The sequence below is a fragment of the Schistocerca cancellata genome, chromosome 11, assembly GCF_023864275.1.
Source record: "Schistocerca cancellata isolate TAMUIC-IGC-003103 chromosome 11, iqSchCanc2.1, whole genome shotgun sequence".
Classification (NCBI taxonomy): domain Eukaryota; kingdom Metazoa; phylum Arthropoda; class Insecta; order Orthoptera; family Acrididae; genus Schistocerca; species Schistocerca cancellata.
The window spans coordinates 76,684,997-76,711,475 of NC_064636.1; the positions used below are offsets into that span (position 1 = coordinate 76,684,997).

Consider the following 26,479-nt stretch of genomic DNA (forward strand, 5'->3'; position numbering starts at 1 on the left):
GTTGTTTTTGCTCCCCAGATAAATTTTGTGTTACTGAAATTTTCAAATTTACTAAATTCCCAAATTCAACTTCATCAGTATCAAATCTATGAGTTTCAATATTCTCCAATCTATTTTCTTTTAGTAAATTGATACTGTCAAAATTTCCATTACTCTGATCATCAAGTGTGTTCACAAAATTTGTCTGAATGTATTCCCTTTCACTAGTTTCTATCAAAAGTTTTCTTCCAACCCAATCAAATGCTGTATTTACTTTTACTATCCAATTCATACCCAAAAGAAAATCCTCATTAAATTCCTGAATTACAAAACATCCATGTGTGAACAACTTGCCTTCAATTAAAAATGTCACTAAAGCCTGGCTTTTTACCAATTTACTGCTCTTCCCAGTAGCACCTTTTATCTTTACCCCAACAACTGGCATTTCAACATAATCCTTCCCCACTTTCAATTTCTTGCTTAACCTTTCAGATATTCCTGAGATCTCACTTCCTGTATCAATTAAACATTTACCAATCCATGACCCAATTTGAACTTTTATATAAGGACTGCAAAATTGATCACTTTTCTCAGAACCTGTATCCTCATGTAACAAATCACTTTCAATTTCCCCAAACCTATACTTATCAGAATCATATGGTATATCATTACATGTATTATTTGTCACAGTTATAAAATTTGCACAAGACACAAAATTATCATTAGTACTCTCTATTATCTCAAATAGCCAAGAATTTTCATCCAAATCACATTGTTTGCTATTGAAGTACTTATCCTTCAGCTTTTCAAAAATAAAATATCTCATCTTTTTCCACCACTCAGGACATACAGTTTCACATACATTAATAAGCATCTTTCTAAAATTCTTGTCAAAAGAAATAGTTTCACTGTTCAGCCATATATTCATAAGAAATGTGTGTGTGTCATTAGTATCTGTAAAAGTTTCACTTAGGCTACAAGTTATACATGTGGCACCGTTATTTGTGTAGTCAGATTCTTTACCAACAACATCAAAATTCACACTTTCACATACATCCATCTTGTGAGCTTTATTCATCCTGGTAACATCCCTGGGAATTTCTATAATATTCTCACTATTTAATCCATTTTCAACCATGTGTATACCCAACTCCCTATTTAAACTAATGAAATACCTTTCCACAACATCATCATCAATACCATTACCATCATTATCAACTTTATCAACAACATCATTATCATTATACATATTCAAGTCATACACATTCAAATTATCCCCCAAAATATTATTTCCCCTTTCTAAAGGTACCAGATCCCTTTCACCAATATTTTCATTCTCACAGCATGCATTCTCTCTTTCATTCACACACATCTCTGAACTACTACAAATTACATCATCTGACAAAGTGTTGTTCTTTTCTGCCCAAGTGTAAAACTCTGTTAAATTAAATGGATCACAATTACTTTTATCTACTGTATGTTCTTGTGTACTGAAAATTTTATTTTTATCAATATTATTTTCCTCTTGAAATTTTTTCAATAAGTAACAACTAATGACCTCATGTGATTGCTTAGGTTTGCAACTGTCATGTTTGGGTTTATGATAGTCACATCCATTGGTCCTTTCATCATGCTCACCTTCTGCCTCAACCTTGCGGACCTTCAAGGGGGCGTCTACTCGTTTTTTGTTTCCTGAATTACAACTTGTTCCTGTTTGAACTGCTGATTGTGATTCTGCCAACGTCTCTGATCAACATTTCTGTTCCCATTCCTATGCCAAACATTACCTGATTGTCGGTAGTTTCTATCGTACTGATCTCTATCAAAATTTCTGTGATTTTGATCCCTAAAGTGTTCTCTACTTTGTTGATTATTACCGCGAAAATCATGTTCTTGTTTTGGATAAAAATTATGGTCCTTCTTTTCAAAATTGTTATATCTCCCTGAATTTTGACTATTATTTCTGCAAAAATGTTGTTCCTGTTTTGGATAAAAATTATGGTCCTTCTTTTCAAAATTGTTATAGCCCCCTAAATTTTGACTGACGCCATGATAATTGTTTTGTTCCTTTTTTTGAAAGTTATCATTTCCCCAATTTTGACCGTTACCTTTCTGAGTAAACCCACTGTGTGTTGTTGTTGTTACCCTATCCAACTTTTCAATATAATTGAGAAACTGCTCTACATTACTATCAGGACATTGAACTAAATTCAACTGCATTGCTGATGGCAATCTTCTCTTTAAGGTATCAATTTTGATCAAGTCATCCAAAGGTTTTGTTAAATGAATAAGTTTTTGAAGTTCACTTTTGCAAAATTGTTTCATGCTCCCATCTGATTCTCTATAGTTTCGCCCATTCAAAAATTCACTTTTGATTCTAGTTTGTTTAAGATCATCCCAAAAATTTTCCAGAAATTTTGATTCAAATTCTGAAAATGTCATCCCCATAGTTACAATCTGGTTTGCCCAAGTCAAAGCTTCCCCTTCCAAGAATTTTTTCACAAATTTAATTTTTATTTCATCTGGTGAGTGAGGTAAAAAACAATCTTTACAATACTGCATAAAATCAACGGGATGTAAGGGTCCATCTACCGAAAAGTGCTTCACTGGAATATTAGATACAAGATTACATGTGTTGAAATTGTAATTTTTGCTTTGAAATTCAATGTTAAAACTTTCAATTTTTTCGCTAAGTTCTTTGACAGATTTTTTGTTTTCTAAATCATTGCATTCTACTTTTTCTTCTAAAGTAACCAAACGATTGTCAGTTTTTTGTTCTACATTTTTTACTAAAACTTTTGTATTCTCATCCAAATTTTTAATTTCCCCTTTAATGTCATTAAAATCAATTAAATTTATTTCCCTATCTGCCAGTAACTCATTTTTTACAGTATTAATTTCACCGCTCAATTTAGCATCAATTACATTTACTTTTGCTTCCACAGATCCAATTTTTTCCTCAGCATTGTCAACTCTGTTCGAAAGATCACCCACTTGGGTATTGGCTGCTTGCACTTGCAACAAAATGTTATCAATTTTTTCATCCCAGTAAGTCTTATTGTCGTCAAGTGTTTGTTTAATTTCTTTCGTAAAATTTACAAGAAAACTTTTTAAATCAAATTTATCGGTTCTTTCTGTTTCATTTGACATGTCCTGATTTTCGAAGTCTATTAAATTACTACTTTCTACTTTAGGTACAATACTCTCGAAAATATCATAAGTCATTGTGAAGAACAAAAATTTATACACAACAATACAGAACAAGATAAAAATATTGTTTTAACAAAATACGATGGTTTCGTGACTTATCTGGAACACTCTTCTACTGTTGCAAAACCACGTTTTCCATCCATGTGATTGTTGACCAAAATTCTTGAAATATTTTCTTCTGTCGAAAATTATATTTTTCGCCGAAACATTTCTTCTCCAAAACTTTTACTTCCCGATGAACACAAACACTGTAACACACATTCTGAAGAAACTGGTATTAACACACAAAAATTTTCTTCCTCGTAGCACTGTTGAAAATCTCGTGAACACGATATCCCGGCTGCTGAGCCCCCAGTTGAAATGCGGCAAAGTCACAAATTGAAAATATGGTCACTATTTTTTTTCTTATTTACTTAAATTTGCCATATTTCGTGACAGTACCTTTTCCATTAGACGTTTATACGGCGATATAGTCTTGGCTTCAGTTGTCTGAAAATGATTCCACAATGCATCTTTGTTGGTTGCAGAATTGACGTGGTTCAACGTGTTTCATTTTGGTGTTTCAAATACAGTTTCTTCAAATGTAATTTCTTCCTTTTAGTTAATACAAAAAATAATAGAAACATACTTCAAATTGTTCTTCCGACAACACCATGGTCAACACACACCAAGAGTTAGCTGCCGACATACTATAGTCAAAGATGACTCCAACGTCAAAGATGTTTTACACCACACACAATCTTCCAGTTGTAATCAGTCTCTTTGCTGTTCTTCGATACATTTTCTAATAGTAATCAATATGCTTTTACTCTCAAAAACAGAAGTGAATTAACATATAATAAGACAAATTATAATAAATCCTGACAAAAAATATAAGAAAACATTTAAATTCGGTATCAACAAATACGGTAAAAAAAATAACGTCTCCCAGATCCATTACAGTCTCTACCATTCCACTCTCGAATGGTGTGTGGGGAAAAAGGAACACCTAAATCTTTCCGTTCGAGCTCTGATTTCTCTTATTTTATTATGATGATCATTTCTCCGTAAGTAGGTGGGTGTCAACAAAATATTTACGCCTTCGGAAGAGAAAGTTGGTGATTGAAATTTCGTAAATAGATCTCGCCCAAAGAAAACTGCCTTTGTTTCAGTGACTGTCACCCCAACTCGCATATCGTATCAGTGACACTCTCATCCCTATTGCGCGATAACACGAAACGAGCTGCCCTTCTTTGCACTTTTTCGATGTCCTCCCCATATATGCCAAGGAATGGTTGCTCGTCTTCCTGGAGCATCAGAACTCCCAGCAATGGCCACCGTGCCAGGTGGCCCTTGCTGTGGCTGGGTGGCACCCGAGGAGAGAGCCCGTGATCGGAATGGGCGATATCAGGACTGGCGCGTGGCACATAAGCATATCGAGCTGCAAAAATTTGGCCGTTCTGAAACGGCCACCTCTTCGAGTAGAGAAGGATCATTGAATGCTGCTTCGTATGATGCAGCAGCATTTCCTTCCCTGGCTACACTGTGGGAGGAGGGCCAGTCTTAGGATGAAACACTTTCCCCGCTACCTCGTATGTACTAGGACGGGTGGGGACACGTTCACTGCCACAAACCCATTGTTTTTGTGGAGAACATCAAGGACAAGTTTGGTGATGTGGAGTCTCCCTGTAAGATGCGGTCAGGCTCCCTGTTGATCAAAGCTTTTTCTGCTGCCCAATATGCAGCTCTTCGTTCTTGTGATCGTCTCGGCAATGTCCCAGTGTCTATTGTCCCTCACCAGACTCTGAATATGGTCCAGGAAGTGATGTTTCATAGGGACCTCATCCTGCAAACTGATGAGGAACTCTGGGCCAATCTAGAGCCACGTGGCGTCCATTTTGTTTGAGGTGTGCAGAAGGGTCACAAAGACAACTGCTCCGATACAGGAGCCTTCATTTTGGCTTTTGAGAGGGTACCCTCATGGAGAATGTCAAGGTTATGTGCTACAGGTGTGACATGAAGCCGTACGTCCTTACACCCATAAGGGTGCTTTTGGTGCTTGCATTTTGGGCATATGTCTCCCCACTGTGCGTCAGACAATCTGTGTTGTGACTGTGAACACCCGCTCCGTGAGGGAAGCCCGTGTGTTCCACCACCTGTACGTGTCAAATGACATGACAGCCACTCCCCTCCCATGCCAGATTGCCCAGCTTATGAGAGAGAAAAGAAGATCCGAGAGTACAAATCACTCGATCACCTGTCTTATGCTGAGGCTCACCAAAAATGAGACACTCCATCCAGTGTCACTTTCTTTAACTTTTGCCCCTGTTACATCCTTTCCATCTCTTACTTCTTTCTTACCTCAGTTCCCCCCCCTCCCCCACTACCCCTCCCTGCAGATCCCGTGGCCTCTTCTGCGGGAGTCACTTCCCCTCCCTGGCTGAAGTGCCCACCGTCTTCGGCACCTGCTGGTGATGGGGCTCCCTTCCCTCCCCCTCCATCCCCCTCCCCAGGACCCCTCTCCCCGGTATCTCTCAGGCCGGAAGCCTACCACCACAACATGGCCATGAGATGCACCACCTTTGCGCCCCAAGTCGCCCTCTCTCTTTTCGTTCCGGATCTTGCAGACACTTGTACTCCTTCTGCACCCTGCCCTCCTCCACCTGTGAAAGAGAAGGAGAAGAAACACAAGTCTCGACAAAAGTCCCCCTGCCCTGGTGCCCCCAGAGCTGCCCCCTCCACCCTGCAACCTGAGTCTGACACCTTATTTATGTATGTCACCCCATCCTTGTCTGTGATGACCACTGACCGCCTAACATTACCTCCTCTCACCACACAATCATCCAGTGGAATTGCAACAGATACTGTTATTACGTACCGGAAATGCAATGCCCTGATCCCTCGTATTTTGTGTTCCGTCTTGCTTTTCCAGAAACGCACTCCCGTGATGACCACTCTCCAACATTTCGTAGTTATTGGGCGTTCTGTTGGAATCGTGCTGGCCTCAGGGTAGCATCTGGTGGTCTGCACTTCGGTTTGCTCCATTGTCATTAGTGACTTTGTACAAACCTGGTAGCAATAGTGGTTAGAGTGCAAATGACGCCGGCAGTTAGTATTTGCAATGTCTGCCTCCTTCCATATGTAGGCCTCTTCCTTATGTTGAACTGTCTACTTTAATACAGCAACTCCCACACCCCATTTCTCCTCCTTGGAGACTTCAGTGCCCACCACCCACTGTGGGGAAGTGCCACTTCAAAAGGTAGGGGTCTTACAATTAATCAGCTTACTACAGACTTCAATTTGTGTCCCCTCGATGGCAGTTCCCCTACCAACTTCAGTACTGCTCGTGGCACCTTTACTGCTATCGATCTCACAATCTCCTCCCCTGCTCTTGCAGCTTCCCTATGTTGGTCATCTCATGATGATCTTTGTGACAGTGACCACTTTGCGGTGATTCTGTCTTTCCCTGCTGCCACCAGGCAGACAGGCGCCCACGTTGGGCATTTCGCAGAGCCAATTGGCCTTTTTTATATATAATAGAGGGAAACATTCCACGTGGAAAAAATACATCTAAAAAGAAAGATGATGAGACTTATCAAACAAAAGCGCTGGCAGGTCGATACACACACAAACAAACACAAACGTACACACAAAATTCAAGCTTTCGCAACAAACGGTTGCTTCGTCAGGAAAGAGGGAAGGAGAAGGAAAGACAAAAGGATATGGGTTTTAAGGGAGAGGGTAAGGAGTCATTCCAATCCCGGGAGCAGAAAGACTTACCTTAGGGGGAAAAAAGGACAGGTATACACTCGCACACACACACATATCCATCCACACATACACAGACACAAGCAGACATTTGGCCTTTACAAATGTCTGCTTGTGTCTGTGTATGTGTGGATGGATATGTGTGTGTGTGCGCGAGTGTATACCTGTCCTTTTTTCCCCCTAAGGTAAGTCTTTCCGCTCCCGGGATTGGAATGACTCCTTACCCTCTCCCTTAAAACCCATATCCTTTTGTCTTTCCTTCTCCTTCCCTCTTTCCTGACGAGGCAACCGTTGGTTGCGAAAGCTAGAATTTTGTGTGTATGTTTGTGTGTCTATCGACCTGCCAGCGCTTTTGTTTGGTAAGTCTCATCATCTTTCTTTTTTTATATATATATATATATATATATATATATAAAAAGAAAGATGATGAGACTTACCCAACAAAAGCGCTGGCAGGTCGATAGACACACAAATAAACACAAACATACACACAAAACTCTAGCTTTCGCAACCAACGGTTGCCTCGTCAGGAAAGAGGGAAGGAGAAGGAAAGACAAAAGGATTGGGTTTTAAGGGAGAGGGTCGCACACACACACATATCCATCCACACATACACAGACACAAGCAGACATTTGTAAAGGCAAAAACTCTTTGCCTTTACAAATGTCTGCTTGTGTCTGTGTATGTGTGGATGGATATGTGTGTGTGTGCGAGTGTAAACCTGTCCCTTTTTCCCCCTAAGGTAAGTCTTTCCGCTCCCGGGATTGGAATGACTCCTTACCCTCTCCCTTAAAACCCAATCCTTTTGTCTTTCCTTCTCCTTCCCTCTTTCCTGACGAGGCAACCGTTGGTTGCGAAAGCTAGATTTTTGTGTGTATGTTTGTGTTTATTTGTGTGTCTATCGACCTGCCAGCGCTTTTGTTGGGTAAGTCTCATCATCTTTCTTTTTAAATATATTTTTCCCACGTGGAATGTTTCCCTCTATTATATTCATATATATATATATATATATATATATTATCTGCTGTGCTCTTTGACACCTCCCTCTCAAATTACATTGATGCAGTCGTGCAAGGTGTCTTTGTCACTATTCTTCATGCTGCTGGCTCCCAACCCACAGGTATCTCTTGCCGTCGACCGGTACCGTGGTGGATGTAGCAGTTGCTGTCCAGGGCTGCTGACAGGCACAGCATCAGTTTAAACAACAAACACCCTTCACAGACCAACCTCCTCACTTTCAAGTGTCTCTGTGCTAACGCCTGTTACCTTATTAAGCAGAGTAAAAAGGAATGCGGGAAGTGGTGCGTTTCCTCTCTGGGGGTGTATGCCACATAACTGCTAGTTTGGTCTGAGCTCTGTAGCCATCTGGGTTGCCTGTGATGGTCAACTGTCCAGGGTCTGAACCTCCAAAGTCCTCTGGACACTGATCCATCGGTCCTCGGAGAACACCTCGCGACACACTTTGCGACGGCATCAGCGTCCTCTTCCTATCCCGCTACCTTTCTCCGGCAGCAACACCGAGTTGCACAGACCCCCTCTATTCTGACCCACACCGCCCTGAAACCTGCAATGAACCCTTCACTGAATGGGAATTCTTGCAGGCTCTCACCTCTTCGCGTGACACGGCCCCGGGCCCTGATTCCATCCACAACAAGATGATCCAACATTTTGACGTTACCCAGGTGCAACATTTCCTCAGGGTCTTCAACCACATTTGGGTCACAGATGCTTTCCCATCGCAATAGTGAGACAGTATAGTTATCCCCATCCTTAAGCCCGGGAAGAACCCGATGTGTGTCTCAACAGCTACCGCCCAATTAGCCGGACGAATGATTAGCCTGATGAATGTACTTTGTAAACTGCTTGAGAGGATGGTAGGTTCAGGTTATGTTGGGTACTCGAATCTCGGGGCCATTTCTCCTTGTATCAGTGTGGCTTCCACGAAGGATGGTCTCCGACTGACCATTTACTCGAATAGCACCCTGACAGGCTTTCACTAATTGCCAGCACCAAGCAGCGTCGTATGCCTATCTACGTCAAAGGAGGACAGGTATACACACACACACACACACACACACACACACACACACACACACACACACACATATCCATCCGCATATACACAGACACAAGCAAATGTCTGCTTGTGTCTGTGTATATGCGGATGGATATGTGTGTGTGTGTGTGTGTGTGTGTGAGTGTATACCTGTCCTTTTTTGACGTAGATAGGCATACGACACTGCTTGGTGCCATCACTCCGTGACTGGGGCTTCCGTGGCCCCTTCTCAATTTTTATCCGTGAGTTTTTATCTCACCGGCTCTTCTAGGTTCGAGCTGGCACTTCACTCTGGGCCCCTCAGATTCAGGAGAACAGTATCCCAAAGGGTTCTGTTAGGTGTGTCACTCTTCCTCGTACCCATCAATGGACTTATAATTTCTGTCTGGCCTGTGGTCAGTGTGGTGTCACCGCCAGACACCACACTTGCTAGGTGGTAGCCTTTAAATCGGCCGCGGTCCATTAGTATATGTCGGACCCACGTGTCGCCACTGTCAGTGATTGCAGACCGAGCGCCGCCACACGGCAGGTCTAGAGAGACGTCCTAGCACTCGCCCCAGTTGTACAGACGACTTTGCTAGCGATGCTACACTGACAAATATGCTCTCATTTGCTGAGACGATAGCATAGCCTTCAGCTATGTCATTTGCTACGACCTAGCAAGGCGCCATTTATCCTTTGCTATGTATCTAATGAAGCATGAACCATCAGACCGATGTACACCAATTATGGATTAAAGTTAAGTATTACATCAACTACGTACTTTATTTATTAGACTCAATTCCTTTAATTGTTCCAGACCTCACGCCAGTCTGCGTGAGCTAAATGCGTGCCTTTCGGCTACCCGTCCTAGTGGATTGGCTGTCGGGTCAGTCCACTACAGTCAGCACAGTGCTGTACGTCGACAATTTTGCATCTAGCGCAGCTCCCACTCGGTACCACCTGCTGAGCGCAGGCTCCGAGGCGCCATCTGACAGGCCTCTGCATGGGCCATATCTTAAGACTTCCAGTTTTCTCCCTCCAAAATGCGTGCTATGCATTTTTGTCATCGACTCGCAGTGCATCCCGATCCAGAACTGTATTTAGGCGTCCAGCTCCTCGATGTTGTAGCATGGTCACGTTTCTTGGACCTTATTTTTTATAACGAGCTGACACGGCTGCCGCACATTTGACACCTAAAGACTATGTGCGTGCGGAAGCTTAATGCTCTCGACCTCCTGGCCCACACTTTTTGGGGTGTAGACCATACCACTCTTCTCCATCTTTACCGTGCTGTGATTTTGTCCAGACTAGATTATGATTGTCAGGTTTATGGCTCAATGGCTCCTTCCACTCTGCAAATATTTGACCCTGTTCACTGTTGTGTAGAATGTCTGGCTATTGGTGCCTTTCACACTTGTCTCGTAGGCAGTTTTCTTGCAGAAGTGGAGATTCCCCCTCCACAAATACAATGAAGTCAACTCTTGGTTTCTTATGCAATGTTATGTTTGCAAATGAGGGATGTCTCCCTCATGATAACTGCCCAAGGGTGAGATTTCCAGTTGGAATGCGTCTCATTTCCCCCCGTCAGGATCTCCATCTCCACTCACTGGAATGCGCCCCGTGTATTTTCTCCTTCCCCTACCCCCTTGGATGCCTAGACCATGGATTAGAAGTGACCTATTCCAGGGTCCTCAAATCTGTCGCCGCTATGGTTTTCTGGCGTCTTGTACGTGCCATACTTGCAGAGTTCCAGGGTGCCATCATCTTCTACACTGATGGTTCTAAGATGATAGATAAGGTGGGATATGCTTTCACGTCTCCCACTGGTTTCAAACACCATTTATTGCTGGGATCATGTAGTGTGTTCACATTGGAGCTCCTAGACATTCACAGAGCCCTCCATTTTGTTTCCCAGGCCTTCCTCCACAGTGTTTTCATTTGAGCAGGCTATCGACCGATGCTACTCTTGTCACCCTTTAGTCTCTGCTATCCGTGACTGCCATTAGCAGTGCCATCTGCTCAGTTGTCTTTCTCTGGGTCCCAAATCTTGTGGGCATCCCAGGAAATGAACTGGCTGACCATTTGGCTAGAAAAGCAGATACTTAACCCCCCCCCATTCCTTTTTCTCGATTTCAGCTACGGATATGCGAATCTACGTGAAATCTCTCTTTGCCCAAAAGTAATAAATGTCACACAATCAAGGAGTCCACTGCAGTTTCGCACTCTCCCTTCCACTCCTGATGGAAGGAGTCCACTATCTTATGCTGTCTGTGTGTTGGTCATACCAGACTCACTCACTGTTCCCTCTTGCGTAACGAATCATCCTGAGATGTGGTTGTGGAGCCAGACTGACAGTATTCCATATATTGTTGGAATGTCCCCTTCTTTTGACCCTTTGTACTAAGTATAGTTTTCCAGATTCCTTAAATTTAATATTGGCGGATGATTCACACATTGTCGAATCGGTCCTCAGTTTCCTCTGTGAAAGTGGTTTTTATTTTCAGAGATAAGGTTTTGCTTTGCTCCTGTATCAGGAGCTGGCTGGTTGGCTGTGGTTGGGGTCTGTCTTCATGCTTTCTCAGTCTGGGACCCATGACCCCTCCCACTTGCAAAGACCACCCTTTTATCTCTCTGTGCTCCCTGTTTTTAGATTTGGACTACCGTTTTATACCTTCTACTATTTGTGTTTTAACTTCCTCGTTTTATAGTTTGACTCCTCTCTCCCCACTTTTAATGGACCCTCTCTCTTCAGTGTGTAACTTTGGAGCCACAGGACTGATGATCTCGCTGTTTAGTCCCTATCCCCCTCAATCAATCAGTTAATTCTTTTTTATTTTGTCCTTAATTTCTTTTACTGTCTGCTCAATGTACAGGTTGAATAACACTTCAGAGAGGCTACAACTCCATCTCTCTCCCTTCTCAACTACAGCTTCTGTTTCGCGTATGAAGGCGTGCTGAAAAGTAAATTTATTCTTCACGTTTACATATTTGCAACCACCCGCCACGGTAGCCGAGAGTGCTAACGTGCTGCTTCCTGGAATCGGGTAGGTGTGCCGGCCACGGATCGAATCCGCCCGGCGGATTAACGACGAGGGCCGCTATGCCGGCCAGCCTGGATGTGGTTTTTAGGTGGTTTTCCACATCCCGCTAGGGGTATTCCAATCTCTGCCTTCCTCTACAGTTTTTGCCCTCTACCATTCCCTCTAATACCATGGAAGTCATTCCCTGATGTCCTAACAGATGTCCTATCATACTATCCCTTCACCTTGTCAGTGCTTTTCACATATTTGTTTCCTCTCACATTCTGCACAGAACTTCCTTACTCCTTACCTTATCAGTCCACCTAATTTTCAACACCGTCTGTAGCGCCGCATCTCAAATGCTTCCATTCTCTCCTGTTTCCATGTTTCACTACCATACCATGCTGTACTGCAGATGTATGTTCTTAGAAATTTCTTCCTCAAATTAAAGCCTATGTTTGATACTAGTAGACTTCTCTTAGCCAGGAATGTAGTTTTTGCCATTACTAGTCTGCTTTTCATGTCGTCCTTGCTACATCCATCACTGGTTATTTTACTGCCGAGATAGCAGAATTCCTTAACTTCATCTACTCGTGACCATCAATCCTGATGTTAAGTTTCTCACTGTTCTCACTTCTGTTGCATCTCATTACTTTCGTCTTTCTTTGATTTACTGTCAGTCTATATTCTGTATTCATAACATGGCTCATTCCTTTCAGCAGATCATGTAATTCTCCTTCACTTTCACGCAGGATAGCTATGTCATCGGCGAATCGTGTCATTAATATCCTTTCACCTTGAATTTTAATTCCACTCCTGAACCTTTCTTTTATTTCCATCATTGCGTCTTCGATATATGGATTGAACAGTAGGGTGGAAAGACTACATCCCTGTTTGATCTGAGCACTTTGTTCTTGGTCATCCACTCTTATTTTCCCTCTTGGCTATTGTACATATTGTATATATTGTATATTACCCATCTCTCCCAATAGCTTACCCCTATTTTTCTCAGAATTTTGAACACCTTGCACCATTTTACATTGTCGAAGGCTTTTTCCAGGTCGACAAATCCTATGAACGTGTCTTGATTTTTCTTTAGTCTTGCTTTCATTATCAACCACAAAATCAGAATTGCCTCTCTCTCACGCCTTTACCTTTTCTAAACCCAAACTGATTGTCATCTAGCACATCTTCAATTTTCTTTTCGATTCTTCTGTAATTATTCTTACCAGCAGCTTGGATGCATGGACTGTTAAGCTGATTGTGTGATAATTCTCACACTTGTCAGCTCTTGCAGTCTTCAGAATTGTGTGGATGATATTTTTCCGAAAGTCAGATGGTATGTCGCCAGACTCATACATTCTGCACACCAATGTGAATAGTCAGTTTCTTGCCACTTCCCCCAATGATGTTGGAATGTTATCTATCCCTTCTGCCTTATTCGACCTAAAATCCTTCAAAGCTCTTTTAAATTCTGATTGTAATACTGGGTCCCCTATCTCTTCTAAATCGACTCCTGTTTCTTCTTCTATCACATCATGCAAATCTTCCCCCTCATAGACTTTCAGTGTATTCTTTCCACCTTTCCGCTCTCTCTTCTCCATTTAGCATTGGAATTCCCGTTGCACTCTTAATGTTACCACACTTGCTTTTAATGTCACTGAAGATTTTGACTTTCCTGTATGCTGAGTCTGCCCTTCCGACAATCATTTCTTTTTCGATTTCTTCACATTTTTTATGCAGCCATTTCATCTTACCTTCCCTGCATTTCCTTTTTATTTCATTCAGCGACTTGTATTTTTGTATTCCTGAGTTTCCCAGAACATTTTTGTACTTCTTCCTTTTATTGATCAAATGAAGTATTTCTTCTTTTACCCGTGGTTTCTTCACAGTTATCTTATTTGTACCTATGTTTTTCTTTCCAGATTCTGTGATGGCCCTTTTTAGAGATGTCCATTGCTCTTTAACTGTACTGCCTACTGAGCTATCCCTTATTGCTATATCTATAGCCTTAGAGAACTCCAAGCGAATCTTGTCATTCTTTGGTACTTCTGTATCCCACTTCTTTGCGTATTGATTCTTCCTGACTAATGTCTTAAAATTCAGCCTACTCTTCATGTCCACCATATTGTGATCTGAGTTTATATTTGCTCCTGGGTATGCCTTACAATCCAGTATCTGATTTCGGAATCCCTATCTGACGACAATGTAATCTAACTGAAATCTTCCCGTATCATGCGGCCTTTTCCAAGTATACCTCCTCCTCTTGTGATTCTTAAACAGAGAATTCGCTATTACTAGCTGAAACTTGTTACACAAGTCAATTAGTTTTTGTCCTCTCTCATTCCATGTTCCAAACCCATATTCTCCTGTAACCTTTTCTTCTACTCTTTCTCCTACAACTCCATTCCAGTCTCCAACGACTGTTAGATTTTCATCTCCCTTTACATACTGTATTACCCTTTCAATATCCTCATGTACTTTCTCTCTCTCTCTCTCTCTCTCTCTCTCTCTCTCTCTCTCTCTCTCTCTCCATCTTCAACTTGCGACATCTGCATATATAGCTGAATTATCATTGTCGGTGTTGGTTTGCTGTCGATTCTGATAAGAACAACACTATCAGTAAACAGCTCACAGTAACACACTCTCTGCATTACCGTCCTATTCGTAATGAATCCTACTCCCATTTTACTGTTTTCTGCTGCTGTTGGTATTACCCTATACTCATTTGACCAGAAATCCTTTTCTTCTTTCCATTTCACTTCATTGACCACTACTATATCTAGATTGAGCCTTTGCATTTCCATTTTCAGATTTTCTAGTCTCCCTACTATGTTCAAGCTTCTGAAATTCCGCATCCTGATTCGTAGAACATTATCCTTTTGTTGATTATTCAATCTTTTTCTCATGGTCACCGCCGCCATGTCAGTCCCCTCCCAGAGATCTGAATGGGGGACTATTCCGGAATCTTTTGCCAATCATGACAAAAAATAAAAGAACCTACGGCTGTCCTTATGATTTTATTTTATTTTGTCACTACCAGTTTCGACACTTCATTGCGTCATCTTCAGGCTGTTTTGATGCGGTACAGGTTGATATGTTTCCCACGCATAACCCATCAGTTGCCAGCATTACTGGATTCGCAGATAATGTGTCAGCCCTCCAACTATCAACTGTCAGCTATTGAGTTTGTCCATACACAAGTGTTGTGAAAATTCTGTGCTGCACTCCATTCCTGGTAAAGTGTGCTTTGTCAGTGAGTAGTATGGTAGACAGAATGTGTGGCACCGTACACGTCCCCAGTGACCAAGCTTTCATGGATTTACAATCTGTTTCAGTGACTCATATTCTCATTTTCTACTATTTCTCCCGTAATACAGCAGTTATTGTCTTCAATATCATGAAGTACTCAGTCTCGTAAAGCAAGTGTTCTGTCACTATTTGATCTTCCACGATGAAAGAATCTCCTCTCAAAAGGGCCTGTCTCCATAAGATGTATATGTATTCTTTTGAAAGGTCTTTATTTTTCTGTAAATATCTAGGATATTGTTCAGTATACAAATGTCCAGCTGCAGAAGCATTGCTGTTTTTAAGTCCACACATCAGGTGCATGTCCAGCATGTGCTGATTAGAAAGCATTCTAACCAAAAATGTGAAGTACACATTAGTCCAATAACAACACTGATGAGCAGGCGTCACAGTCGGACATGACACGTCACTTCAGAGCTGAGGTCACTAATGCACACTTGTTTGGTGTCGCCCACCCTCTAAAGAGCCAATTCGGTTCCTAGCGAGAGAAGAATGTTCAGTAGACACAATGCCAGTCCAATAAGAACTGTGAAGTCATCTTTCACCAGTGGATTGTGTTCTCAATACTGAAAGGATTTGTGTATTAGCTAGTACCATACCAACTAAGATAAATGTGAGAAGTCTTTGACTTCAAGCTTCGGAAAACAAAGCAACACTTGAAAAGATAAAATACCTGTAGGACCAAGCTGGAAGAAATTTGTATCAAGAGGAATATTGGTGAGAAGTGAACTTAAAAGAGATCCGTCAAACTTCCGTGTGGATCACCAGTAACCAAAAAAAAAAGGTGATCCCCAATCTGGTTGCAACTGGTATACAGTGGTTTATATTGATATTGGTCTTACCAGTTGTTGGCCAATTAATTTTATGATATATTCAAAATAGTGTTTCAAGATCCTGGAGAAGTATGTATCTGGCATCAGTTCATAAGTTTCAAACGTAGTTTGACTACTTATATAAGAGTACAACCGTGAAGCCGTATATCTCTTTTACCTACTAACATTTTTGTTTGTGGCATGTAAATGTGGGGGAGCCACACTCACTTGCACTATAGCTTGCTTTGGTCCATTTTGTGGCCATAATAAGACTGTTTAAACAGTTGTGGCCCAGAAATGTATTGCACATTGTATGTGGCTGTAATTAGTGTGGCCCACAATGTTGCTACTCTTATGCAACTGGTGGTATCATTTTTCAGATGTAGAAAAATGTCTACCATCTTTTGTTTGTCACACAACTGCTTCTTGGTGTTGAGATTTCTTTTTCTGTCAGTGTATTTGACATGGTTGTCAAACACAGAGCATGTGTGACAGAAATTTTGATTGATGGAAAATTTTACAACATGAATGACATTGCTTGTGTCAGTTTTGCCACATATGTTTAGTGTAGAAGAGTTTTGTTACAATCTGTCTCATTTTATTGTGGGTTTCAACAATTGTGAAAACTATGATCCAGAATAAAAGCAAACTAGCACTGGCAGTTATCAAAATGGTAAAAATGTCACATATTTCCCATCCATATATCACACAGGAAATAGCAAATAAATATTCTACACACAACATGGAAGCAGGAATGCTATAAAATAAAAAAAAATTGAAGTTCTCAGTTCTTCCACAGATGATGTAGGCTTTATATTCCCTCTTTGTGGCATTTTGATGAACTGTCATTTGGGCACAGAGGAGAGGCAAATAAACTTTCAAGTACTTGCTGATTTTTCTATGTGAGAATGAAGTAAATCGAAAAAATTTATCAAAAGTTTCACTGCCAATTCAGAGTAAGTTGATGTAATCGTCAGGTTCTGTGTGCGACATTTCCTTTAAGAGGTTTTCATATGTATATACCTCTCTCATTTTAAACCATTTGCTAATCCAGCCTCTTCTTCTTCTTCTTCTTCTTCTTCTTCTAATACTACTACTACTACTACTACTACTAACACAATGCCAGAATCAGTTTTTGTGTGTCAGGTGTGGTTCTAGAACGGAGTAGCAAGTTAGCGCTACCCCAAAAAATGTGATACCCAGCAGTCCATTTGATAAAATTAGACATACAATATTCACCAGAATTCTTACAAGTTATTCTTATCTGTAGGGGGACTTGTGTGTCCGTCTGTGCAAGCCATGTTAGCAAAGCGTCTGCTACTATGACTTGCAACCTCGAGGGCCGGGTGCGAATGGAAAAATTTGGAGGCATAGCTTCATTGAGCTATATACGGTGTATACACCCAGTGGAGGTGACGTATAAATTGTAGCTCTGCCCATGACTGTGCCACTCGCTCATGGGTTGCTGGAGGAGTATCAGCTAGAACAGCTGTGTGTCTAATCGTGCCCACTTCTGTTTAAATCTCTTTAATACGTATACCAAAGGTTTTTAATAATTAATATAAAACTATTTTAATTTTAATCTTGTTTTAAAGGTGTTAAGGTCAATCAGTGAGCAAGCAGTGAAGGAAACAAAAGAAAAATTCGGAGTAGGTATTAAAATCCATGGAGAAGAAATAAAAACTTTGAGGTTTGCCGACGACATTGTAATTCTGTCAGAGACAGCACAGGACTTGGAAGAGCAGTTGACCGGAATGGACAGTGTCTTGAAAGGAGGATATAAGATGAACATCAACAATAGCAAAACGAGGATAATGGAATGTAGTTGAGTTAACTCGGGTGATGCTAAGGGAATTAGATTAGGAAGTGAGACACTTAAAGTAGTAAAGGAGTTTTGCTATTTGGGGAGCAGAATAACTGATGATGTTCGAAGTAGAGAGGATATAAAATGTAGGCTGGCAATGGCAAGGAAAGCGTTTCTGAAGAAGAGAAATTTGTTAACATCGAGTGTAGATTTAAGTGCCAGGAAGTCTTTTTCTGAAAGTATTTGTATGGAGTGTAGCTATGTATGGAAGTGAAATGTGGACGATAAATAGTTTAGACAAGAAGAGAATAGAAGCTTTCAAAATGTGGTGCTACAGAAGAATGCAGAATATTAGATGGGTAGATCATGTAAATAATGAGGAGGTACTGAATAGAACTGAGGAGAAGAGAAATTTGTGACACAACTTGACTAGAAGAAGGGATTGGTTGGTAGAACATGTTCTGAGGCATCAAGGGATCACCAATTTAGTATTGGAGGGCAGCGTGGAGTGTAAAAATCATAGAGGGACACCAAGAGATGAATACACAAAGCAGATGCAGAAGGATGTAGGCTGCAGTAGGTACTGGGAGATGAAGGAGCTTGCACAGGATAGAGTAGCATGGAGAGCTGCATCAAACCAGTCTCAGGACTGAAGACCACAACAACAACAACAACAACAACAACAACAACAACGCCAATCAGAGTGAAATTCGTTTTTCACAGCCCAAAAATTTTTTCTGCATCATAACTTGCCATCTGTAGAATGGAGGGAGCGGGGAGAATGCAGTGTGTTTCCTGCAGGAAGAGGTTGAGTGTTGTTGGGTGGGGGAACAAACTTGCTCAGCTTCCATGTACTTTAAGTGTGCAGTGCAGGCAACGCAAGCTTATGCTTTAAGCTTCCACAAAAAAGTTGTGAAAAGATCATGGATTTGGATTTCTGAAAATCTGTGCATACACTGAAAATGCTTTCTGCATCTGCAGCCGTTCCGTCTGTTGACGAAGGTAGGAGGTGAGGTACTGCCAGAAGTGACGTTGTGAGGGTGGGTTGTAAGCCTGACTGTGCGCCACGTAGCCTCCCCTGCCACGACTAGTCCCCGCATGTTCCACCAGGCAGCATGTTTTCTCTTCCACACCTCTACCCTGCTTTTTCTCCCCTCCCCCATCTCTCCTCCACTACATATTATTGCTCTCGTTTGACACTTTTTAGTTTGTCTGGCCCGAGAAGCCAGAGATAGAAGTCACGTGTGTGTGAGTTCCCCTCACAATCATCTAACATCTTCATTTGCCCATTTCCACATTGGTCCCGTTTCGCGTACGCCATTCCTACCTCTATGGACCCATGCTCCATCTTTCTGCACCAGTATAGAAAAGTATACCTTTCCTTGGCTAAAACAGCCCCACATTCTGTTTCTTAAATGTTACCTGAACTGTGGATCACCTTCCCCCCCCCCTCCCAAAAAAAGATTCCTATCTCTGGATCCCACCCTTCCTTTCACAATAACTTTCCCCTTTTCAGATTCCACCAGTCTCTGGCCCTCAGAAACCTTATTGCAAAAACGTATCTCCAAGCCATAGAACCACCTCTGATCCCTCTGCAAGATAATATTTCTGTGCAGTCCCTGCCACATACATCACATCCCTGAAATTGAATCCGTTGCACTGCAGCACCTGGAGGAGCATACCAGACAGCACCTCCATACGAATCCAACCTGCTGACATTCTACTGCCGCCTTGGGGCGCCACTGCCCAACCCCTACCCTACCTACAGTGTTTCTTCTCGTCAACCCCCCCATAGCACACAGACCCTACCTAGCTGACCTTATTAACTTGCCACAACCCCCAACAGCCCTACCAACAAAATCCATCAAGTCCAGAGCCTAGAAATTCCTGTAATACTGTTGTTAACCTTTCCACCAAAACCCTTAGCCCACTGAAGTTTCAGTTCCATCCAAAGGCCTTACCGTTAGCCCTACTCCCCATGCTGGACTAGTCAGTGACCTAGTGTCCTCCTGATCCTTACAGGGGAAATGCTTACTTGCCACCAATCCTCCAACTAAAGCCAACCTAATACCAACATTGAATACTCACTCTACCATTTCGTACCACCATCCTACCGTGATCCCCCTCCACCTAACTACCCACTGGTCATCTTCCAGGAATTCCTTACCTCCATCTTAGACTCACCACCCTTCCCTAGTCCCTCCCTCAAAACATGAACCCTGCAGCAGAAGAAAGGGCAGCCATACACAACCACAAAACAAATCCTGACGTAATCGTCCCACCTGCAGACAAAGGTTCCGTCATAGGGCAGCCATACACAACCACAAAACAAATCCTGACGTAATCGTCCCACCTGCAGACAAAGGTTCCGTCATTGTTGTTATGAATCTCAGTGACTACTTGGATGAAGGTCTCTGCCAATTATCTGACTCCTCCACTTATACACTCTGCATGACTGAGCTCATCCCAGAGTTCAACATAACCTCCAAATCCATGTTTAAAGCCTTAGGACCTTTTACAACCTCTCCCCTGAATCCATTTCTCCAAAATTCACGAACCCAACAATTTTGAACACCCCGCTGTATTGTGCCCCCACTGAAAGAATTTTGGCCCTAATTGACCAATACCTTCCAGCTGATCGCTGGAAATCTAACCGCCCGCTTCAAAGGTGCCAAACACTTCCTTCAACAACTCCCCACAAGCTGCACCCTTTTACCTCCTGGATCCCTACTCATCACTGTTGAAGCCACCTCCCTATACACCAACATTCCTCATCAACTGCTGTTGAAAACTACCTCTCCCAGTTTCCTTCAGACTCCAAGCCCACTACCTCATTTCTCATACACCTTACTGACTGTAACCTAACCCAAAAATTTTTCTCCTTTGAAGGGCAGGTGTACGAACAAATCTGTGGCATAACCACCCTCCTGTGCCAACCTATTTATGGGCCATCTAGAGTAGACCTTTCTAGCCTCCCAAACTGTCAGAACCCTAATATGATTCAGGTTCATTGATAGTATCTTAATGATCTGGACTCAGGGCCAAGACACCATGTGTCCAGTTCTTCACAACCTCAACACCTTCTCTCCTATCCTCTTCACCTGGTCCTCGTCAACTCAGCATGCCACCTTCCTGGATGTTGATCTCCTCACCCCTGATGGCTCCATCCACACCTCTCTTCACATTAAACCCGCCAACCACCAACATTAACTGCATTTCAACATGTCATCCCTTCCACACCAAAAAGCTACTTCCATATAGTTTGGCCATGTATCTGTAGTGGCAAGGGCTCCTTTGCCCAATATGCTGAGGATCTCACCAAGGCCTTCACAGACAGACACTATCCCCCAGTCCTAGTCTGGAAAAAGATCTTGTATGCCATTTCCTCTCACATCCACCAATCCTTTCACCACTCCCAAGAACCAGAGACAAAACCTGTACTTCATGTACAGTGGTGTTCCTCATCATTCCAATGTTAGTGTTAGAAGGCCTCTAAACAACTAATACTGTGACAGATGGATAGGTAGAGACAAACTGGTTCTACACTTTCCATGCCTCAACCCACTAGACTTTTATGTGTGGCAGAATTTGCACACTCAGGTGTTCAGAATACTGGTGTAAGACTGTCTTCGTGGCCCTGTTGTGGAAGGCTGTGAAACAATGCACAGTTCTTCAGGCATACATCAGCATGTCAGGTTTGATGCTCGCTTCCTCGCAAATGGAGGGATTTTTGAACGTTTCATTTAGGAAGGTGTGAGGTACTGTGCTGTGAAGTTTTTTTCATGCGTGTTTCGCACTGTGTGTTGAAGAGTTATATGAGGGTCACTCCAAAAGAAATGCACAATATTTTTGTAAAAATACAGTTTTCATTCTGCATGTGTGAAAGTTTTACAGTGTGTAGACACATCCTTCCCGCTTGTTTCCAAACTTAGTTCAACCTGTTCTCGTGAGTGGCGCCTTCACAGCGTGTCTTCAAGATGACTGCTATACTTGACGTTTGTCAGAAGCAACGTGCTGTCATAGAATTCCTGTGCAGTGAAAACGAGACAGTGGGAAACATCCACGATAGGTTGAAAAAGGTGTACGGAGATGCTGCTGTCGATCGCAGTACAGTTAGTCGGTGGGCGAGCAGGTTACGTGACGAAAGCGGGCACGGCAATATTGAGGATTGTCCTTGCAGCGGCAGGCCTCGTACTGCACACACTCCAGACAGTGTGCAGAGAATTAACGCATTGGTGACTGCTGACAGACGCATCACAGTGAACGAATGTCACGCTACGTTGGGATAGGGGAAGGAAGTGTTTGCAGAATACTGAAAGTGTTGACGTTAAAAAAGGTTTGTGCCAGATGGGTTCCCAGGATGTTGACAGTGACTCACAAAGAAACAAGAAAAACTGTATGCAGCGAACTTTTGGAACAGTACAAGAATGGTGGAGATGAATTTCTTGGAAGAATTGTGACAGGTGATGGACACATGGCTCCATCATTTTTCACCAGAGACAAAGAGGCAATCAATGGAATGGCATTGTGCAAATTCACCCAAGAAAAAAAAATTCGAAACCACACCTTCTGCTGGAAAAGTTATGGCTACTGTGTTTTTCTATTCTGAAGGACTCTTGCCTGTGGACATCATGCCAAGAAGAACCACCAAAAATTCTGATGCATATGTGACGACACTGAAGAAAGTTCTAGCTCAACTGAGTCATGTTCGACCACATCGGCAAAAGCAGGATGTTTTGCTGTTGCATGGCCACATGTCAGTCAAAAAACCGTGGAAGCAATCGCAGAACTCGGATGGACAACACTGAAACACCCGCCTTACAGTCCTGACCTGGCTCCATGTGACTATCATCTCTTTGGGAAACTGAAAGACTCTCTTCGTGGAACAAGGTTTGAAGATGATGACTCCCTTGTGCACGCTGCCAAACAGTGGCTCCGACAGGTCGGTCCAGAATTTTACCGTGCGGGTATACAGGCGCTGGTCCCAAGATGGCGTATGGCAGTTGGGATGGAAATTATGTGGAGAAATGAAAATATTGTTCGTAAAGGATGTATCTACACAATGTAAAACTTTCAAACACGTAGAATAAAAGATGGACTTTAAAAAAGAAGTGTGCATTTCTTTTGGAGTGACCCTCGTAGAAACAGGTTTAATGTGGAGATAGTGTTTCTAGACTCATGTCCACATAACATGTTTTCTTGAAAGGTGGGCTTACCTCTCTGTTCACCTCGTATACACACTCGGAATGGACATTGAATTGAGCTTTTCAAGTAAAGACTTGCTGTGTTGTTTCTTTTTAGCTCCCACTGTGGCTCAGATGACCCTTTTTCTGTAGTCCAGAAGCTTTGAGTAGATCAGTTTTCTCAGTCCCCCAGAAAATTACACCGTACTTAATTACTGAAACAAAATGTGCATAATATACAACTTTCAAATGGTTGTGTTACCACAGGTGCAGTGGCAGAGCGAGCAAGAGCGGCGCGAGCACAAGTCGCTGATGTACCTGGAGAAGGGCTCGTACCGGCCGGCGGTGCAGGCGCCCCCGGCCCCCGGCTCCGCACCGCCTGCCGCAGAGGATCCCCTGCGCGGCCTGCTGACCCCGCAGGAGGTGGAGCGCATCCTCCTGGGCGACCGGCCGCGACCCGCCGCGCCGGAGGTCGGCGCCACCTTCGCAGACGCCCCTCGGCCGCCGACGTAGCGAGGAACGGGCGCGATCTCGTCCGGAGCGCTGCACGGCAGCTGTAGTGTCACGTACGTGGACGCCACTGCCCGGCTCCGTGGGATGCAGAATGGAGCACGTAGTCTGTGAGGCACGTTCCCGACGTATCGCCTCGACGCTGTAGTGTATTGAGGAAAGACGTCCCGTTCCGATTCGGAGTTAAGACACTTGTGTATCTGTTGTTATTGTTATTAATTTTTTTCACTTGCCACGTGGATATATGTGTACGTATGTGGTCCGAGTACGTGTATCGGCACGCAGATGTACCTGCCGTCCCGCTGCTGCGCGGGCATTTTCTGTAGTTTCTCAGAACTGATCCTTCTGCTGTTATATTGCAATTCCTGTAGCGTGCCGTGTTCGTGCGATTCATAAAAGTGCTGCAACACTTGTATTTGTTTTAATCGATTTTCCTGTTTGTACACCACCTCCGATCCTCGTATTTTCCACCGACTCCTCCCACTCGGAAAGAGCGAGCATTCTAGTCCACACCTGGACGTACTGCTTTGTCTCGTATGCGATTGATGAGCTTAGTTGAGGCACCTGTGGAACTGCAGCAACTGATTACTTAGAAATGAATTTTGTTTTTTATTTATTCTTGCTGGCTGTCTTCAGTTAAACAGTCTCCAGACCAAAGTGATGTAGTAGCATCTAATACACCTTGCGGCACATGAATTGGCCTGTAAAGTCAACACATGAACGTAAAATAAAATGTAATGTAGTGAATACGATTACTCACGTTCACAGTATGTGCCGAAAGTGTCCTCCGCCCACTTCTGGACACACGTGAGCGTGCTTGAGGGGTTCGTATGTACCCTTGTCAGTTTGTGTGCTGTGATGCTATTGGTGATATGCAGGATCCTGGTCTTGCATCCTTCAGTTGTGTGCAGATTTCTTTTGTATACTCTTCCTTTTATCAGTACTCACAAGGAAAAGTCACAAATGGACAAGTCTAGTGTCAGAGGAGCCCACAAGCCTTTGCCGGTTGTCTTCTTTGGTGTAAACATCTCGTGCACAATGATGCAGCTGACGTGTGGCACATTGCACCCCCCTGCTGAAAGTAACGTAACTGACACTCCCAGTTGTCAAGTTTGAAAAACACTCTCTCAGAATTTCCACATACACATCACAGTTCACTGTCAGCACAAAGAATATGGGCCCCCTAACACACATGGTGGAAATGGCACACCAAACACCAATCTTCTCATCATGCCACGGTACCTAGTAGATCGAGTGTGGATTTTTTGTCAGCCAATACCAGTTGTTTTGGGAATTTATGTGGCCAGACAGGTGGGACCGTGCCTCATCACTTGTGATGAGCCTTAGTAGGTCCAAGACACCACTGGCAACATATCTCAACAGCCATGAACAGAAATGCACTCTCTTCTGCAGGACAGGCACCTTCAGTTCTTGCACAACACGGTTTTAACTGCAGTCCCCTTAAAACACATCTGTGACTTCTCTCACTCGCCTGAATGCGTTGACTCGATCTCCTGGTTGATTTACGAGGACTTCTTGTCATTATCTGTTGTACTTGCCTCTTTAATTAAGGTGTGGGGACAGGTGGTGGTCGGTTCCTGGGTGCATTTTGAACCGCTCCTGTATGCCACCATTTTTCAATCAATTCGTGTATCTTTTTGCTGGCACAAAATGCCCTGGAAATGTCTCCTGAAACAAATTCTTTGTTTTCACGAAAGATCCAGTATGAATGCATGCTTCAACAATGACGACACACTTGGATAACGAATATGGCATTATCACACACTCGCACTTACCCAGGTTCACACAACAAGGCTTTTTTCTCAACTGGTTTCAACAAGTTTCGCTGGCTGCAGCTGCCGTACACAACAGCAAACTTTCGTGTAGTGTCGGTATGTCAGAGGAAATGTTTAGTTTGTGCACAACTCTATGGACAACATTTTTCATTTTGCACGATTGATGACGTGCACAGACACAGTGGAATACTACTGTTGCGTACTACAGGCCGGTTTTACGTGCCGCACCATGTACTAAGTACTTGTCAGCTTTGTAAATTGAACTAAATGTTTGTTCACGGGCTTGTTTACTTGCGGGACTGCTTGAATTTTTCTCTGTTATTTAGTTGCATGTGATCATTCATTTGGTGTAATATTTTAATGAGCCGGCATATCATCCTCGGGCAGTAATGACAATAGTAATCATTATTGAATGAGGATGGCTACAAGTCAGCTTGTCAAAGTAACATATACTATCCAGGTGATGGCATATAGTTAAATACCTGAGAACAGTTCAAAACCATCATACCCTGGGAATAGCTACAACTGCACCCTAACAAGTTGTTTACTCTGCACAGTTGACTGGCACTTAGGGAAGCCACAACTTCATCAGTGATGCCACCTCACCACGGACGTTTTGGCCTGAAGATTGTTCAACTGAACTGAGTCACCAAAAATAGATAAAAGTCGACCTGGACTGTCTCAAAATAGTTGTCAGGTCTTGTATGTTGATACTTCAGGCTAATGCTGGGATTCCTTCTTCTCTGAATTCACTGCCTGTACCTTCACCTACCCTTTTCTGATCCAAACCGGTGTTCAGTCCCTGATGGCCTCGAAGTTACCCTCCTTTAACCTTTCTTCCATTACAACTTTTGTGTAATCTCTGCCACCTTCTCTGCAACTGTAATGTAGTCCAACACAACTGCATTGTAATAAATCCAATGCAAAGCAACAAGTGAGAGGCAAAATTGAAAGTTGACCATGGAGGGGGGGGGGGGGGGGGGGAGACACTAGTATTTTGTTTACTTAAGTTCACTTTCTTTGCATACATTACAACCACAACAATGCGTCACTTGTGTTGATGTCAGACAT

The 26,479-nt window shown here is 42.8% G+C and overlaps 1 protein-coding gene across 1 annotated transcript in view; it reads left to right on the plus strand.

The window, feature by feature from the left end:
- The window catches only part of LOC126108713 (ATPase family AAA domain-containing protein 3), a 111,935-nt gene extending 87,759 nt beyond the window's left edge, over nt 1-24,176 (plus strand). The window contains exon 10 of the mRNA XM_049914030.1: nt 23,370-24,176. Within this exon, the coding sequence (XP_049769987.1) occupies nt 23,370-23,615 (246 nt within the window). The 3' untranslated portion in view covers nt 23,616-24,176. The remainder of the gene's footprint in view (nt 1-23,369) is intronic.
- The last annotated feature ends 2,303 nt before the right edge of the window (nt 24,177-26,479 follow it).